The sequence below is a fragment of the Geotrypetes seraphini genome, chromosome 10, assembly GCF_902459505.1.
Source record: "Geotrypetes seraphini chromosome 10, aGeoSer1.1, whole genome shotgun sequence".
In the NCBI taxonomy this organism is placed as follows: domain Eukaryota; kingdom Metazoa; phylum Chordata; class Amphibia; order Gymnophiona; family Dermophiidae; genus Geotrypetes; species Geotrypetes seraphini.
Window position 1 is genome coordinate 95,633,382 of NC_047093.1, and position 18,134 is coordinate 95,651,515.

At 45.7% G+C, this 18,134-nt stretch overlaps 1 protein-coding gene across 1 annotated transcript in view; it reads right to left on the reverse strand.

Moving 5' to 3' along the window:
- MAN1B1 (mannosidase alpha class 1B member 1) overlaps nt 1-18,134 on the reverse strand; it is a 245,232-nt gene that overhangs the window by 69,945 nt on the left and 157,153 nt on the right. Inside the window, exons 8-9 of the mRNA XM_033961549.1 lie at nt 10,868-11,056; nt 10,045-10,235 (exon numbers count right to left, since the gene is read on the reverse strand). Of these exons, the coding sequence (XP_033817440.1) occupies nt 10,045-10,235; nt 10,868-11,056 (380 nt within the window). The remainder of the gene's footprint in view (nt 1-10,044; nt 10,236-10,867; nt 11,057-18,134) is intronic.

Here is an 18,134-nt window from a genome sequence, read left to right on the forward strand (position 1 = left end):
TAGAATACGGCTTGCATACTTTTTCCTTATAGGCTCTTTCCTTATGGCGTGTTTGCAGTTCTTATCTTAAACTGTATGCACGTACTTATTGTATCTATTGCATGTATTTTGCTGCATGTACTTTCTGCTGCATGTACTACTGCATGTACTTATGCATGTCCTTATTCCTTGTACTTATTGTACTTTGTTCTCTTTGTACATGTTGCATGTATTTTTTTGCTCCCTTCACTTAAATTGTAGACGTATAACCAGCATGTTACTTTTTATAATTGCTTTGCTTGTTTTTGTTGTCAACCTCAACTGCACTGTTTGTACTGAATCTATCTGCTGTGAACCGCCTAGAACTCCCTGGGTCTGGCGGTATACAAAATAAAAATTATTATTATTATTATTGATTGTAGAAGATCAAGTATCTGTTGAGATTAAATAAATCAAGGCAGTGACAGAGAACAGCATGCTTGAGTAGCTTAGATAGAAACGGAAGACAGGGCAATAGCTGGATGGGCAGATGGGGTCCAGTGAGAGTTTTTTGAAAAGCTACTTAATCACCGCATGTTTGAAGGCATCGGGGGACGGTTGCAGTGGAAATGGACAGGTTGAGGATATGGCAAATGGGAGTGATAATAGTATGTGAGATGGGATCAAGTAAAGGGGTGGGAATAGGGTCTGAGGGGCATGCAGTAGGCTTGGCAGAGGACAGAAGTTGTGCGGTTTTCTTCCTCTGTGATTTCAGAGAAAGAAGAAAAGTCAGCAGCAGTTGATAAGAGGTCAAGAGGGTGAGACCAGGCAAGGGGAGCTTCCTAGGTTATTTGGACGAAGGAAGAAGAGGTGGTGTGAGCTTGAAAGTTAGGAGAGTGGATGGTGGATAGGGGAGAAGGATGTGAATTCAAGTGTGATTTTGTGAATCTTGTCATGGAAGTAGTCAGCCATCCTCTGCGGAGAGATGGAAGGGTCAGGGGGGCGCTTTGAGGAGGAAGTTCAGCATGACAGAGAGATAGCAGTTAGTTAGTTGGATGTAGAAGTCTTGTTTAATCAGCGTAAGAGCAGAATTAAAGTAGGTCAGCATAAATTAAAAGTGAAGGAAGTCAGCATGTGTGTGAGATTTGAGCCAAAGGGATTCAGCACAGCGGGTACAGGAACATAAGTAGCAGATACTGGGAATGAGCTAAGGCTGAGGTTTGGTATGCCTGACAGAGCAGGGAACAGAGAGAGCAAGGGTATTAAGAGCAGAAGAGACAATAGAGTTGTACAATGAAACAGCCTCGTGGACTGACTTGGATAACACAGTGGAGACAAGGAGAGGTGAAGCAGTGGTTTATAACATTGAAAGAGCAAGGGTTTGAAGATTTCAAAACCTGTTGGTGATGACTGGGCATAGCTGAAGGGGAGGGTAATTATGAAGGTTATCAGATGATGATCAGAGGTGGGGAGCAATGAGGTAGAGAAATTAGAGAGAGAGAGAGAGAGCAGTTGGAGAAAAAGACAAGATCAAGGCAGTAGCCATACTGGTGAGTGGGGGTGATAAAGCACAGCTGGAGGTCAAATGAGGAGGTTAAAGCAAGACACTTAGGCTCTGTCAGAGGGATTATCAGTGTGAATGTTAAAATCTCCAAGAATGAGGGAGGGAGAAGATGAATCATGGAAGCCAGAAAACCAGGAGTCAAATTTGATGAGAAAGGAGGCAGGAAACTTGTTTGGGGGGGGGGGGGATGATAAATGACTGCTATCCACAGAGGTAGAGGCACAAATAGGCAGCGATATCCAGAGAGGTAGAGGAGCAAATAGGCAGACAGAGTGGACTTCAAATGAGGAAAGGTTGTGTGACTGAGGTGGGAAAAAAGGTTGGAATCTGCAAGGAGAGAGAAGCAGCCCAACACCTCCGCCTCTATCAGTATGGCATGGTGTATGGGAGAAGTGGTAGTCACCATGGGAGAGGGCAGCAGCTGCAGTAGAGTTCTCAGGGCAAATCCATGTCTCAGTTTAGAGCAAGCAGGTGGAGGGACTGGGAGATAAAGAGGTCATGAATGCAGGGCAGTTTGTTGGAGGCAGAGTGAGTATTCCACAGGGCACATGAGAAAAGGAAAGAGGAGGACTGAAGGAGAGGACATTAGGATGGTTACACACGTGGGGAAGCAGATGGAAGGGACAGGGTTGGGATTGACATCCCCGGTGATGAGCAGAAAGAGGAGTAGGAGAGCACACCAAAGCAAAGGGGAAAAATGACAGCAAGGACGAAGACAGGTGATGCTCAAAGAGAAAGGAGATGGATGAATGGAAGGGAGAGAATGTCTGAGCTTGAGTGCCGAGAATAAGGTAGATGACAAGATGGCTGGTGAGGGGATAGGGAGGACTTGTGGTGTGGAGAGGAGAGAGAAAGTGAGTAAGGTAGGGGAGAGTGAGTATAAGAAGCAGAAAGTAATTTAGAGCCAGTAGGAGTGGAATAGAGAAAGAGAAATGTACAAAAAGTGAGGTAGTGAGAATAGAGAGGTGCCCTCAGGAGGAACACAAAGAAGAGAACTAAGGAGCATGTGTTCCTTGTTCACGCTCCTTCGTACCGCCCAAAGAGGGCTGAGATTAAATAAGAAGCAAAGGCTACTGAGGTCACCTGAGTGCTTGCTTGGGAGGGGCTACAGCCAGTCAGTCAACCAGAGGCAGTGGGGGAAGGGGCAAGAATTAAGCAGCAAGAGAGATGGGGCGTGGAGAGCTAACTCTGCAGTCACTTCTGAAACAAAGCAGAGGAAAGCATTTATTTTAGAGTGCAGGGGAACAGGGCTAAGAGAGAGAGTGCATGAACAGAAGAGCTTACAATATATTTCTAACCAGATGCACGAGGAAGGAGAGGGCCCATTCAGGACAGAGGCCCAGTTTGAAAAGGGAGCCACCCAGAGAGGGCTCAGATTAAATAGGAAGCAAGGCTAGTGAGGTCCCTGAAACTCTTTACCAGCTTGTCCAGATCATCTCTGAAGAGGAACTTGCCCCGGAAAGAAAGCTAGCTCAACTTGATCTTTTGACCAGGACCACTGACCAATGTTGCAACTACAGGGACCTGTGGGCAACCACAAGAAGAACAATGCCCTTGGAGAAGGCCCTGACTATATCACAGGAGTCCACCTGGAAGACAACTCCCATCTCAATCCTGTAAATCTCTGGCACTTGAACAGACAAGACCAATGGGCTGTACAAACTTGTTCTGCCCAACATAGACATACTTGTACCACATTGCTAATGTGGATGACTACCTGTCCTGGAGGACCACCAGACCAGTTGGGTTTTCAGGATAGCCCTAATGAATATGCATGGAGCAGATTTGCATGTCTGGCACCTCCATTATATGCTGGTCTCTCTCTTGAATATTCATTAGGGCTATCCTGAAAACCCGACTGGCCTGGTGGTCCTCCAGCACAGGGGTGGGAACCACTGGACTAGGGTAGTTACATCAAAACCCTATTGCAACAAAGTGTCTATCATATGGTCCTGAGGATCCCTAAATGTAGTCATCTTTGTCACCGATGTAACCAGCACATTCACCTGAGGTGGTCTTAGTTTCTCTTTTACTTCAGCTGTGACTTGATAAATGGACACCATAGACCTACCAAACTTTGAAGCCTGCATCTGTCGGTACCCTCTTAGCCAAAATCAGGTCATCCACTGCTATATGCAAGGGCAAGTCCTCGGGAGGTATCTTACCCCGTTCATGAGAGGGCCAAATAGTTTTGGATCCTAACAAGTCCCTTCTGCTTCAAACTTAAGTATGGAGGCTATCTGTGTGAATAAGGTCCCACAACCCATCATAATGGAATAAATGAAACAAGGCAGGATCTTCTCCTGGGCAGGTCCTCCTCCCACAGATTCTCCATAACATCCCCCTAGGAAAGGCCCTCTTCTGAGGCCTCCAAATCACAAGGAGTGCCCACAAAATCCTCCTCCTCTCAGACAAAATCCCAATCCAATTGATGCCTCTTTGAAATGCCCAGCACCTCAAATGCTGAATCTGATCTTCTGGGGCTTTGAGACTTACTTATATTATACAAAAAGCGTTGTACATGAACAGCATAAAGTCAAGGGGAAACCCCATCTCCCCAGGGGCACTCTCCTGAGGGCCAACCAGGCCCTGAGACAGGTCTTGCTCTATCTGCTCCAGGCAGATAAGGATCTGTGGGCATCTGAGCAGAGAAGGGGATCCCAAAATGGCATCGGCTCCCACTAAAAATGGTCTTGCTGCTGCTTCCATTATTGACCCAGCACTTTCCTGCCTGTGCTTCATAGTTGCCCAGCCGCCTAAAGTCGAAGCTACACTGGACCCCAAACCCCCCCACCCCAACTTGATCTACTAGCACAAAATTTACAGAAGCCGCCAGAAATTTTAACACTGCACTTGCCACTAGAACATCAGCTTAGCTCATCTCAGTGCACCAAGACGCTTCACAAGACTCAGCACCACACCCCACCTCACTCACCTCCACATCTCAACGGAAAAGGAACTGAGAAGGAAATGAAGGGAAAAGCCCTCAGAAGTACCCTCAGGAGAGACATTATGTTACTGCTATGTGTAAATCATCCAATCATTAAAAATAACTAAGGCCTCCTTTTACGAAACTGCGATAGCAGTTTCTAGCACAGGGAGCTGTGCAGAATGGCCCGCGCTACTACCGACGCTCATTGAGTTCTTAGGAGTGTCGGGAGCTGCGCGGGCCATTCAGCGCAGTTCTCTGCATTACAAACTGCTAGCAAAGTTTAATGGAAGAGGAGGTAAGAGTGACAATCCAACAGTAATTAAGTATTGTGACCGGGTAAGACCTAGACTGGATTAGCCAGAGTCCTGACCTGGGTCATCCAAGCCTCAGCCGAACGGTTGAATGAGGCATGGAGGGTAAAGGGGTGTCTGCATCAAATAAAAAGGTCCAAAGGTGTTTAGTGTGAATTATTATGGGGGGTTTTTCTGGCTTATACTGTGGTGAAAGGATAAACAAAATAACCAGGCTCCACAGCTGTACAGTTCACAATCTGGCAATTTTCCATAAACATGTGCTTTCAACAGGCTATGCTCTGTCAGTCCTTATTACAAAGTCCTGGAACTGGCTGGGACTGTTCAGCCCAGTTCTTTCACAGTACTTCTGTGTTTGTGCAAATTCAGGACACAATTATTCCAACTCTTCTGTTAACTTCAATTTAAATCAGAAGCAGGGATTCTAAACCCTTCTGGTATTAGGGTTTATATGGGTTTTTTCCCTATGCATTGAAAGCAGTGCATGCAAATAGATCTCATGCATATTCATTGGGGAAATCCTGAAAACCCGACTGGATTCTGGCCCTCGAGGACCGGAGTTGACCACTCCTGAACTATGCAGTACTCTGTACCCCAGGCTCCTAAGTTTGGGTATAAAAAGCCATCATAATTGTTGATTACCCTTAAGACAGACTGGGCATCTCAGATGTGCCGGCATTCTGTGTTATCCCTCCGTTTGCCTAACTGCTGTTACTCTCTCCTATTGGATGCTATTTCCATGTAAGATGTCTTTTGGTTATTATTAAATACACATTTTATACAGCAGTTGGGTTGTCAGTGTGAGGTCATTTAAATACATTGGAGGATGATGTCACCACTCTGCGGCCCGGGATCGGGATTCCACAGCACTACTAGTGGTTGAACATTATAATTACCCAGACGTGTGACCTGAACTGGAGTCACCCTGCAGGAATGGAGTGATAAGAGGAACACAGCAATACACAACTCCAAAGTTATGTACTAAGGTGAATTTTACTTTTATCAAAATTAAGGTCAAGAATGGCAACCAAAAATAGCTAATCAGTTTTGTCCAATAGAAGCAAAAACCAAAACCCCATAACAAAAGAGAAAAATAAAAGGTTCAAGGTTTTCCTTCTTTTCACCAGAGGAAAAAACAATGTTCTTGAGCACTGGCTCTCCTTAGAGCAAATGGCCAGATTGTGCTCTTCAACTGCTCCCAAACAAGGAACCACTAAAAGTCCTCTGCACTGCTCTCAGCACTGCTTGCAGATATCAATTAAAAGCCTCCAACAGAGTAAGAAGCCCTGCTGGGTCAAACAAGAGTGTTCCAGGTTTGCCTTACAATTAGCTTTTCAAACAGCTATTCAAAATACCCGCCCAGGGTGTTAGCAAATCTCACCCAAATGAGCACTCTTAGCTTCAAGAATTTAAACCCCAAAATGCTGAGTTCCCAAACCAAAAAGTCCCAACAAAACTCACAGTGCAGGAAAACAAAAGATCATTAGCACCTGGCAGCAAGTCCAACCTGCATAGGTTCAGGATCCACAAAGAACTCCTCAGGCAAGCTCCCTTGAAAATCCATCAGAGTTTCTTCATCAATATCCTGCAGATCGAAGGTGTCTCCAGCCTCAACTACCTCCATAGGTGTACTGGTATCACCTCTGCCTGAACCAGGGGGGTCATCCTGGGAGAGGAACCTGATCCTTCTCCCTAGCTTGCCTGCCTGCTTCTCCCAAGCTGCTGGCTTTTCTAGAGCAGGGCAATGCCCTGATCTAGCTGAGTCAGCAGGCTACAGCACCGCTCTTGGGCTCCCCCGGTGGCGACCTGGATGTTGACTGCCTAGTGACTTTTCAGAGATTTCAGGCTCCCCTGGGGGTTAACTGGGAAATTACCATGCTCAAGGATCAGGAGGGACCTTGGAATTTCTCTTCCTGGATTTCTGCTTTACTTTCCCCTCTGTCTTAACAGGGACCTTGGCAGGCATCGTGACTGACTGGTCACATAGCGCAGCCTGTCGAAGCAGCCTGAACAAGCAGCAAAGAAAGCAAAACTTGCACTCCAAACAAGGTTTCACCAGCACTGTGCGCTAGGCTACTTCCTTTTTTTTTTGTCGGCAGAGAAAGACTGGTGCTCGGAGTTCCCTAATTAGGGGTAGAGAAGGGGAATCAAGGCATAACACCATCTTCTCTGGATTCCCCCCGGAGAGCGGGGATAGGTGGAAGTCCCAGTTACCCCAGGTGTAACATCTCTAAATCTGGGACCCGGAAACCTTGAGAATGAAAGATTAGGTTTCTTATCTCTGTTAATCTTCCTTCTTGTAAATCTCCTCTGGAGGCTGAACTCATGGGATCTTGCATCCTCTTTAGCCTCGGCTGCACGGCTAATAAAACTTGTGTCCTTCTCTCTTGGCTATCTGCCTGGTTGTTTCCTGTCATGCTCAGTTTGTTCCTGCAGCCTCGCTGCATGGGTGAAATCAGTTTCTTCTGCTCGTGAATTGTTTTAAATTCCTAGTCTTTATTTGATTTGTTTTGTGGGTTTGCCCAAGTGCTGTGGATCAACTCTGTGAGTGATCCTTCGGCGGGAGATCGCAGACATTTTAAATTTTGTCTGCTTCTGGAGGGTGCTCTGTAAGCTTAAACTGCAGTAAGCCCTCTACACAGCCTGCAGATTGGATTGGGTCTCCGGGATCGGGAGCCATCTCTCCCCTGGTTCATCCACAAAGGGGTAGAGCATAGGCTGCTGTGGTTCCATGGAGGTATGCCGGGATTAGAACCGGACCTCGTGTCTTCCCTAATTTCCCTGAAGGGTCCTGATGGTCGTGATCTGTGGTGACAGGGAAGGTGAGGCGGTCAGAAGACCTGGATAATCCAGTTTAATCAGCTCCTGAGGTACTAATCTCCTTGCTTGTACTGTGTATTGCAGGCTGCCATAGACTTTAATTGCAGCACATGTCTCAGTGGTGTCTGTGAGTGTCTGAAATGAACGGCCCCAGGAAGACCTGGAGGCCTGAAAAGAAGTGGCCCCTTCAACCATGGCGGTATCTGCGGAAATCACGCAAACGCCCCCGAGTACTACTCCTAGTGCATGCGGACGGGCACAGTCCTCAGTTAAGACAAGGCACTTTAGAGTCCATTAAGATCTGAACCAACTTGTCCAAATCCTCACCAAACAAGAAAGACCCCCGAAAGGGAAATTTTGTCAGCTTAGCCTTTGATACCGCATCTGCTGACCAAGCCCGGCGCCACAGGGTAAGACAAGCAGCCACCCTGAGGGCCATGGACTTGGCCGACACTCACAACAGAAAGATAAGAAGCATCCATCTTAATCTTGGCTACTTCCTGCTCCACACCAAGGACCAGTCATCAGACTCACTGTCAAGGATATGCTCAGCCCACTGAAAACAAGCCCGAGCAACCAGACCGCCACATATCGCCACTTGGATTGCAAGGGCAAGGACTTCAAAATTCTGTTTAAGGAGGGACTCCAACTTATGCTCTCAGAGTCTCCCAAAGCAGAGCCGCCCTCAACAGGCACTGTATGCTGCTTCGCAATAGCCGAAACCACTGCGTCCACCACCAGCAACTTCAAGGTATCCCTATCCCCCTCCAGGATGGAATACAAGCAGACTATAGAAAAGCGCAAAATGAAAGGGTGCCTCAGGCACCCTCAGGCACTTTCCACTGCACAAGTACAATATCCCGCAAATCCTGATGCATAGGAAAAGAGCCAGATGCCGAGTGGATCCTCCAAAACAGGGGATCCACCACAAACGGGGGCTCCTTCTCATCTTCCTCAAAATGCAACACCGAAGAGACCTGAAGAATAAGCTCCTGAAGCTCTTCTCGCTGAAAGATGCTCACCACCGATGCATCCTCACCAGCTGGCGGAAATGGAAAAAATCTTCGCCAGCGGCATCCATCCCCCCAAGGATCTTGGAAGTCTCCCAAAAGGTCCAGGTCCTCATTAAGAGAAAACTACTCCCCAGAGAAAAAAAACATCAACCCAAGAGACCCTCGGCCATCTGAACGAGAGAGGGGTAGATGGGGACGAAACTGGTGCTGAGGGGGGGGTCAAACTGGAGTGGATGCGGAGGGAATCTCCCCTCCCCCCCCAGGACAGAAGCAGGACCCCTGTCTGCTTGAAGCTAAGCCTTGCCCAAGACTAAAACATAATCAGGGGAAAAAAACCCTAGTGGCCCAATGAGACTCACTGCCAAAGCAGAAGTCCCAGAAGAAACCTTCCCCTGTTTCTCCAATACATGGGGGAGGTAACCTGAGGCTGCAAACAAAATGGAAGTGCTTCCTGTCAAAATCGGAGCAAAGCCACTGAAAAAAAATGCCCCCAAGGCCTGTAGTGGCTGAGAGGCTCGAACCGCCCCAGCCACTAAAGCAGGCAAACCGGCAGCAGCTGATAGGAAGACCCCAGTAGCTTCGGCGGTAAGAGAACCTTATTTCCCTGACAGTCGGTGGCTGGGGGAATCCCTGCGTAGGCAAAGAGGGAAGCCCAGGCTTCCTCTCCTTCAGCTGCCGGTGTGAAAGACACTCGCATAGGGGATCCCTAGATGCCGGCACCTGAAGCCGACGAGGATTCACCTTCGCGGTGGCCAACACACTGTGAGCACTGGCCGCACGAATCGACCTTGCATCTGGAGCGCAATGTGCACTTTTTCCCTTTAAAAGTGCTCATTACGCAATACGCAACATTGCTAAGGGAAAAAAGTGCTGTTACTATAAAACAGCAATACACTAAAGGCTCCCTTTAAACCGGCACTGCCTCAGGATATTTTTGTTTCCCTCAGAACAGACTCCACTGGCTTTCTAAGCTATATGCCTTTCCGGTATCAGTGGCAAGGCTTACAGCTGAGGCACTTCTAGAAAAAATATGAGGTGGAAGAAAGCGGAGAGGGACTCTACTTATGATACATCGAGTGTGACACCCCCCCAGGTCAGAAAGACCCCCGAAATGGTCCCCCCAAGCTCTCTCTGGCACTAGACAAGAAGGCCACTATGCAAATTTCAACAGGCCTACACTAACCTAGAGAAGAGAGCAATATCTTACCACCTGCTGAGAGAGAAGACTGGTCAGTTTAGGAGGAAGCATAGTTACTTGTATTGCAACCAAAGGTTTTTGTCTCAGTCTCCACCTGCTGGTCATGATGAGGTATTATCCATCAGTGAAGCTGTACCAGTCTGGAGAGGTGCTAAAGAAATAGCCTTCCATATACTGTACTGTATTAGCAGATTGCAGTGTAAATATTTGGAAAGCATCAGTGTCTATGATTCTAGAAAGAGTCTTACTCATTTTCTTTCTTTCCACTCTGGATCCACTGCTTGAGCAAGTATTCATAGTAGCTGTCTGCCCGGGCTCCCAGCGTGAAAATTCCCAGGTGGCTGAACTGTCCACTGTTTGTGTTGATGAACATGGGCACCAGCCCATCATGCTTCCCTGACAAGGAATGCACATGTTTGGTCACTTGGTCCACTGCTTTCTGCAACACAAAACAGAACAAATCAAGATGCATCTCTCAAATCCTTTCACCTAAATGACCTGTCTGAGCAATTTGAGTGCTCTCATTCAGACAGTACTAATCTGGAATGCTCTTCCTTTAGTTATTAGAGAAATTATTACTTCTGTTTTAGGAATAATTGAAAACTTTTTTGTTTAGAAAATATGTATTGGACCTGTAGTGATGTTGTGGATCTAATGTTGTCTTGCTTGACTTCCACTTGAAATTATGTCGATTTTATTAAAAAATTATCTGATGTAATTCCTAATTACCATCTAGTTTTCATTGTTAGCAGCTTTGAATCTGAATGATAACTGCGGGTTGTAAGATTTTTTTTTTTTTAAAACATAGTAAAATGAATGTAATGAGGGCTACAGAAGACATCTTCTGTGAGACTTTATCCTTCAAGCATTGTTCTCGTACTGATCACCCACCATCCCAAAATCAAATCAAAGCTCATATCTATCCACCTATTTCTCCCCATATTGAACCTATCTGCAAGGCTATGAGAGAGGGCAGGCAGGCCATGACAGTGCTATCTTAAGTCTACTATAGCACCAAAGAGAGGAAACGAGTGAGATAAAGAAAAATGTTTATAAATTGCTTATGTGCACCTGAAATTTATCATCCCCTGTGAGACGAGAGAGCTCCCTGAACTCCAGCTGAATACTGGTGACTTCTGCTACAGTGCTATCAGATGTCCAGCGTGGTGGATGGGCAGAGCCTTGGCCAATGTTCACATCAGAGAAAGGAATCTTGGAAGGTGTTTTGAAGGCAGGCATCAATCGATTCCCTAGGTCTTTCTGTGTAAGACATATTAAACATCATTGATAAGTGATCAATATAGCTAGCTGCAAGCATGATAAAAAGAAGCATTTCTCTACAACAGAGCAGAGAGAGACATGGCACTTACATGAAATAAATTCATAAGTAACTGTTCCAACAGGAGCCAGTCCAATGGTGTGACTGACAAACCTAATTTTTTTTTTTAAATCAAGGTGGCAGCAATCATTTCTCTCATACAGAAAGTGTCCTGGTATTATGCAACAGAATTACCTGTTGGCTGAAGGGTTCATGTAAATTGTGTTTTAAAGCAGTGATTCCCAACCCTGTCCTGGAGGACCACCAGGCCAATCGGTTTTCGGGATAGCCCTAATGAATATGCATGGAGCAGATTTGCATGCCTGTCACTTCCATTATATGCAAATCTCTCTCATGCATATTCATTAGGGCTAGCCTGAAAACCCGATTGGCCTGGTGGTCCTCCAGGACAGGGTTGGGAACCACTGTTTTAAAAGAACAGTGATGGTGGAATGGATGAAAAGAACATACTTCTAGAGGACATCTGAGAAGCAGTAAACAGTAGAAAAATTAAGAAAGGATAGGATAAGGCGAACAAAGAATATCCCTAGTCACTAAGGTGGCAGGCCTACAATTAACTAGGTTCTACAACATGCAAGAGAAAAAGTGTAGGTAGAGTAGAAGGGCCTTGTAGTTCTTATTTGCCATCATATAAAGAGAACTATGGTTCATGTTCACTAACTGAAGACATACCAGGCCCAAGGAAGTTTTGGACAACTAGATCCCCCTCCCTGGCCAAAATTCTCATCATGACAAGCTAAGGTTGCCTTCCACAGTGACACAAAATGGCATTAAAACAGACAGCACTAAGGTAGAACTTCTCAAGCCAGGTGGAAACCTCCCCCCAAAAGGTTCCCTTACATTGGAGAGTAATGAATAAATGGGAATATTAAAATTTAACTTTTATGGTCACTTGATGCAGTAAGCTCGGGAAGATGTGCTTTGCCTGAGCTTCTGGGCCCCGAGTCCACATTCGGCACTTTCCCTGCCTACCGGAGCACAAAGAGCCCTTGCCTGTTCACTCTTCTAGCAGGGGGGGGGGGGGTATGGAAAAATATTTGGCGTCGCCGACGCAACCGATGGCCTCCCGTGCAACTAAAAAAAAGACTGCGAACGCCCGAAGACGGTGGAGTACAAGATGGCAGCCAGAACTTCGGCGGCGGTGAGCCAACTCTCCCCTGAAGCCCTACGGGACAAAACACAGGCTGTGGCGCTGGCACTACAGCCCAGCCTTGATCGCCTCTCGGACAGCTCCAGAGGCTGGAATCCTCTATTACAGAAACAGCCCGCCACACCACTGAGTTGGAAAACCGGGTTTCGGGCTTAAAAGATACTCAGGGGACCCAGACTACAGACTTACAAGCATTGACCGACCTCACTCGCCGTCAGGATGAACACCTTGAAGATCTGGAAAATCGGTCATGTAGGTCAAATCTTCGATTTCTGGGGTTCCCTGAAACAATTGCGGGCCTGGCTCTATTACACACTTTGGAAGCCTAGTTGCAGGATACATTCCCCATGAGGGGAAATGTGGGCCCCCTCCGTATCCAACGCGCCCATCGTATAGGCAGGGAACAAAATGGGGAAGCGCTAAAGTGCTCAACTACAATCATAAAACTGAAATTTTACAACAATATAAACAACGAGATAAGCTGAAATATGGGGATTCAGAGATTCAAATTTTTCAGGATTACTCTGCGGCCTTAACTGAAAAGCACAAATTATTCTATCCCCTTTGTTCCACTCTGGCGGAGAAGAAAGTGTGCTTCATGTTCATCTACCCAACCACTTTGAAATTACAGCATCGGGGCCAGTGGCACTCTTGATTCTTCAGTGGAAGCTGCTAATTATCTCAATACTCACTTGCTGCATTCACAAAGCCCCACTGGCTGAGATGATCATAGCTGGTTACTTTGTTTGACCTTCGTTTGACTGGCATTTTACTGGTGGCACTGTGATGACTTTTATTGGTTGGTGTTTGGATTACCTGACTCATGACTGTTTTGACAGTTATTTTATTATTTCTGATACTATAATTCTTGTTTGCACATTTATACACTTTGCTTACTCAAAGTGGTAAGTTTATATGATCTGCTTCCATAATGGTTGACTTGGGGTTTGGGGAGGCATCCTTTTTGTGCCCTCACACACCAGCAGAATCACCTTGGGGTGGCTCTGTCGATGTGTCTTGCACAGAGGGAGGGGTTGGAGACAGATAGGAGGGGTGGGTTTGGGTGGGTGAGTGGGGGTGGAGGGAAGAGTAGATGGGGGGTATTCTTTTTTGTTTTTATTTCATATCGCTTTATTCATCCCTGAGAAGGGTTTGAGACTGAATGGATTCTTGAGTGTTGCTCCCGTTGTCAGATGGACTTCCTCGCATACAGGGCCAATCTGTTCATTGGCCTGGGGCGCTGGGGAGACCATACAACAAGCAGGTATCATTCTACACACTTGTCTATCCTGGGTAGGGCTGGGAACCTGGAATAGCTTTGTTATACCAGCATTCACAAAACATTATTTTGACTTTATCAATTTCCCATGTCACTAACGAATTCATTATGGATCTTGTCCTGGAATGTTTCAGGCATTATGCCCCCTGTTAAAAGAACAAAAATCCTAAATCAGCTTAAACATCATAAAGCAGATATAGTTTGTCTGCAAGAAACTCATTTGACAGATCTTGAACACGCTAAGTTGGGAAGGTCCTGGATGGGGGCTGTCTATGCAGCCTCTTCTCAGAAACGGGCTGGGGTGGCATAAATCCTTGCCCTATAAGGCACGCCTTGTGGAGAAAGACCCCCCATGCCGGTTTTTATTACTTCATATAACCGTTGGTACTTATTCTTTTCACTTGTTAAACGTATATGCACCTAATGTATATGATCACACTTTCTTTGAACACATTGCTGCTCTGTTGTTGGAACGCGTGGCTGATCCGGTATTTCTTGCAGGAGATTATAATTATAAACTTGACCCATGATGTGACCAGTCTGGTCCGGAGACTCCCACTGTGGGGACGGGCAAGCAGGACATTCCCTACCTATGTGTGGCTTTGGATCTGGTTGACCCCTGGCACTTGTTTCATATCACAGAACGTGATTACACACACAGATCCTGCGCACATGGTATGCTTTCCAGAATTGATTATATACTTGTCACTAGCTCTTCTTTTCTTAATATTGATGCAGCTACAATAGGACCCTCGGTTATTTCGGACCATTCCTTGATTTGGATTGATGTCAATGTTGGCTTTGGTGTTCTGGACCCCTCTCATTGGTGATTTCCTAGTTACTTGTTTCAAGATGAACATTTTAGGAATTTTTTGCTACAAAAGTGGGAAAATTTTTTGGAATTTAACGGTCAACATCTAACTGAACCGGAACTATTTTGGAATACGGCCAAAGTAGTCTTACGCGGGGATTGTATTGCCTTTGTTATAGCTCAAAATCGTCGGTTGTCTAGGGGAATCATACGTTTGGAACGAGAATTGGCAGTGGCAAAACGTCAATATACGGCTAGTCCAAACCTGGTGGCTAAGGAAAACTTACTAACTATAGAGACAACTCTACGATGAAAATGTTATTTTATAAGAGGTTTAAATACCACCGCTATGGAAACCGCTCAGGGAAATTATTAACTTATTTGACCAAACGAGCGAGAGGACAGCGGTTGTTTTTGGTCTTAAGGATGATATGGGGACTAAACGTCACAAAACGGATCAGATAGCGAATATATTCTTAGACTATTTTCAGGAATTTTATGAACATAAGCATTGCCTCTGCAGGGTCAGACCAGGGGTCCATCATCCCCAGCAGTCCGCTCCCTCCATGACCTGCAAATGATCCTTCACCTAAATTGTTTATTCCCTATTCATTTACTATCCTGTATAGTTACCCTCTATCTGTACCCTTCAATCCCCTTCTCCTTCAAGAAGTCATCCAATCCCTTTTTGAAACCCAATATTGTACTCTGTCCTATCACCTCCTCTGGGAGCGCATTCCAGGTGTCCACCAACCTCTGAGTAAAGAAGAACTTCCTAGCATTCGTTTTGAATCTGTCTCCTTTCAATTTTTCCGAATGCCCTCTTGTTTTTGTTGTCCCCGCTAGTCTGAAGAATCTGTCTCTCTCCACCTTCTCTATGCCTTTCATGATTTTATAAGTCTCTATCATGTCGCCTCTAAGTCTCCGCTTTTCCAAGGTGAAGAGCCCCAGCTTCTCCAGCCTTTCAGCATAAGAAAGGTTTTCCATGCCCTTTATCATTCTTGTCGCTCTTCTCTGGACCCTCTTGAGTATCGCCATATTCTTCTTAAGTTACGGTGACCAGTATTGGACGCAGTATTCCAGATGCGGGCGCACCATCGCCCGATACAGTGGTAGAATAACTTCCTTCGTTCTGGTATTGATACCCTTTTTGATAATGCCCAACATTTTGTTCGCTTTCTTTGAGGCCGCTGCACATTGCGCCGCCGGCTTCATTGTTTTATCCACCAATACCCCCAAGTCTTTTTCTAAGTTGCCTTCCCCCAGTACTCTCCCCTCCCATCGTATAGCTGTACATCGGGTTCCCTTTCCCTATATGCAAGACTTTACATTTCTCTACGTTGAAGCTCATCTGCCATCTTTTTGCCCACTCACTCAGTTTGTTCAGGTCTCTTAGTAGTTCTTTGCATTCCTCAACAGTTCTGACCCTACTGGAGAGTTTTGTGTCATCCGCGAATTTTATAACTTCGCACTTCGTCCCCGTTTCCAGGTCATTTATGAATATATTGAAAAGCAGCGGTCCTAACACTGACCCCTGTGGGACACCATTTGCGACCCCTTTCCAGTCAGAGTAGTGACCCTTAACTCCTACTCTCTGTTTCCTGTCCGCCAGCCAGTTCCTGATCCATCTGTGCATGTCCCCTACCACCCCATGGCTCCACAGTTTTCTTAGTAGGCGCTCATGAGGTACCTTGTCGAAGGCTTTCTGGAAATCCAGATATACAATGTTTATGGGGTCACTCTTGTCCATTTGTTTGCTTATCCCTTCAAAGAAATGCAGTAGGTTTGTTTGGCATGATCTTCCTTTACAGAAACCATGCTGGCTTGTTCTCATCAGATTATTTTTTTCTAAATGCTCATTGATACTTTCCTTGATCAATGATTCGGTCATCTTCCCCGGAACTGAGGTTAAGTTCACCGGCCTGTAGTTCCCTGGGTCACCTCTCGATCCCTTTTTGAAGATAGATGTAACATTCGCTATCCTCCAGGATTACCCATGTTCTCAAGGATAGGTTATAAATCTGCCACAGTAACCGCTATTTTGTCTCTGAGCTCTTTCAGTATTCTCGGGTGGATTCCGTCTGGGCCCGTAAATTTGTCAGTTTTTAATCTATCTGTTTGAGTACGTCTTCGAGGCTTAACTCCATGAATGATAATTTTCCCTCTTGATCCCCCTTGAAGATTTTTTCCGGTTCCGGCACGTTGGATGTGTCTTCTCTTATAAAGACGAGAAGAACATGTTTAGTCTGTCTGCCACCTCCTTTTCCTCCTTCACCACTCCCTTCCTGTTGCCCTCATCCAGAGGTCCCACCTCCTCCCTTGCCGGCTGTTTTCCTTTCACATATCGGAAGAACGGTTTAAAATTTCGTGCTTCCTTGGCTAGTCTCTCTTCGTATTCTTTCTTTGCTTTTCTGACCACTCGGTGACATTCTTTTTGTTGCTTCCTGTGCTCTTTCCAATTTTCTTTGGTTTTGTCCTTTTTCCACTTCCATAAAGATCTTTTCTTGTCTCCTATCACTTTCTTTACTTCGTTGGTTATCCATGCCAGGTCTTTTGTTTGATTCTTTTTGCATCCTTTTCTAAATCTGGGTATAAACAGGTTTTGTGCCTCGTTTACCATGTCTTTGAATAAGGACCAGGCTTGCTCCACAGTCTGCGCTTTCCGGGTGCTGTTTTTGAGTTTTTTTCTCACCAATCGTCTCATGGCATCAGAGTTCCCTTTCTTGAAGTTAAACGTTATTGCATTGTTTCTCTTACCCTTTGGTAATCCTACTTCCACTTTGAACTTGATCATGTTGTGGTCACTGTTTCCTAATGGTCCCACTACTTCCACTCCCTTAGCAGGTCCTTTCAACCCGTTGAGGATTAGATCCAGAATCGCTGACCCTCTCGTTGGTTCCTTGACAAATTGTTCCATGAAGCAGTCCTGTACAGCCTCCAGGAACTCTGTTTCCTTTTTACATTTGGAAATTCCAAGACTACGGTCTATCCCAGGATAGTTGAAATCTCCCATAACTATGGTGTTAGTGTTCTTGCATTCCTGCCTCGGCTCAGCTTCCATTTCTGTATCATTTGCTTCATTTTGCCCAGGTGGAAGGTAGTACCGTCCCAACTTTATCTCGGATCCGTTTCTTCCTGATATTTTAACCCATAGTGATTCCAGTTGATCACTGGTCGCTGCTGTGTCCACACTGGTCGAGTGAATGGTGTCCTTAATGTATAGTGCTATTCCTCCTCCTTTCTGATATGTCCTGTCTTTTCGGTAGAGCTTGTATCCTGGCAGTACTATGTCCCATTTGTTTTCCTCATTCCACCATGTTTCCGTGATCCCTATGATATCTAGGCTCTCATTTTTGGCTATGACTTCTAATTCCCCCATTTTGTTTCTTAGGCTCCTTGCATTAGTTTCCCCCATTTTGTTTCTGAGGCTCCTTGAACAAAGAAACCGAGGTGGGGGTCCACTTCTGAGAGATTACTTGGAGGATTCTGGTCTTCCTAAGTTAACTGAATTAGATGTTGAGACTCTTAATGCCCCACTCATCTTTAGAGAATTACAGAAAGTGATCCAGATTCAGAGGAATTATTCTTTCCCTGGACCAGATGGCTTTACTGCCGAATTTTACAAATTGCTGTCCTCCCAGATCAGTCACCCTCTCCGTGATTTTGAACAGGTTATAGCGAGGGGGGGGAGGGGGTTTCTAACAGGAGCCAATGAAGCCCTCATTTTAAAACTGGGTAAGGATGCCACTTCTCCTGAAG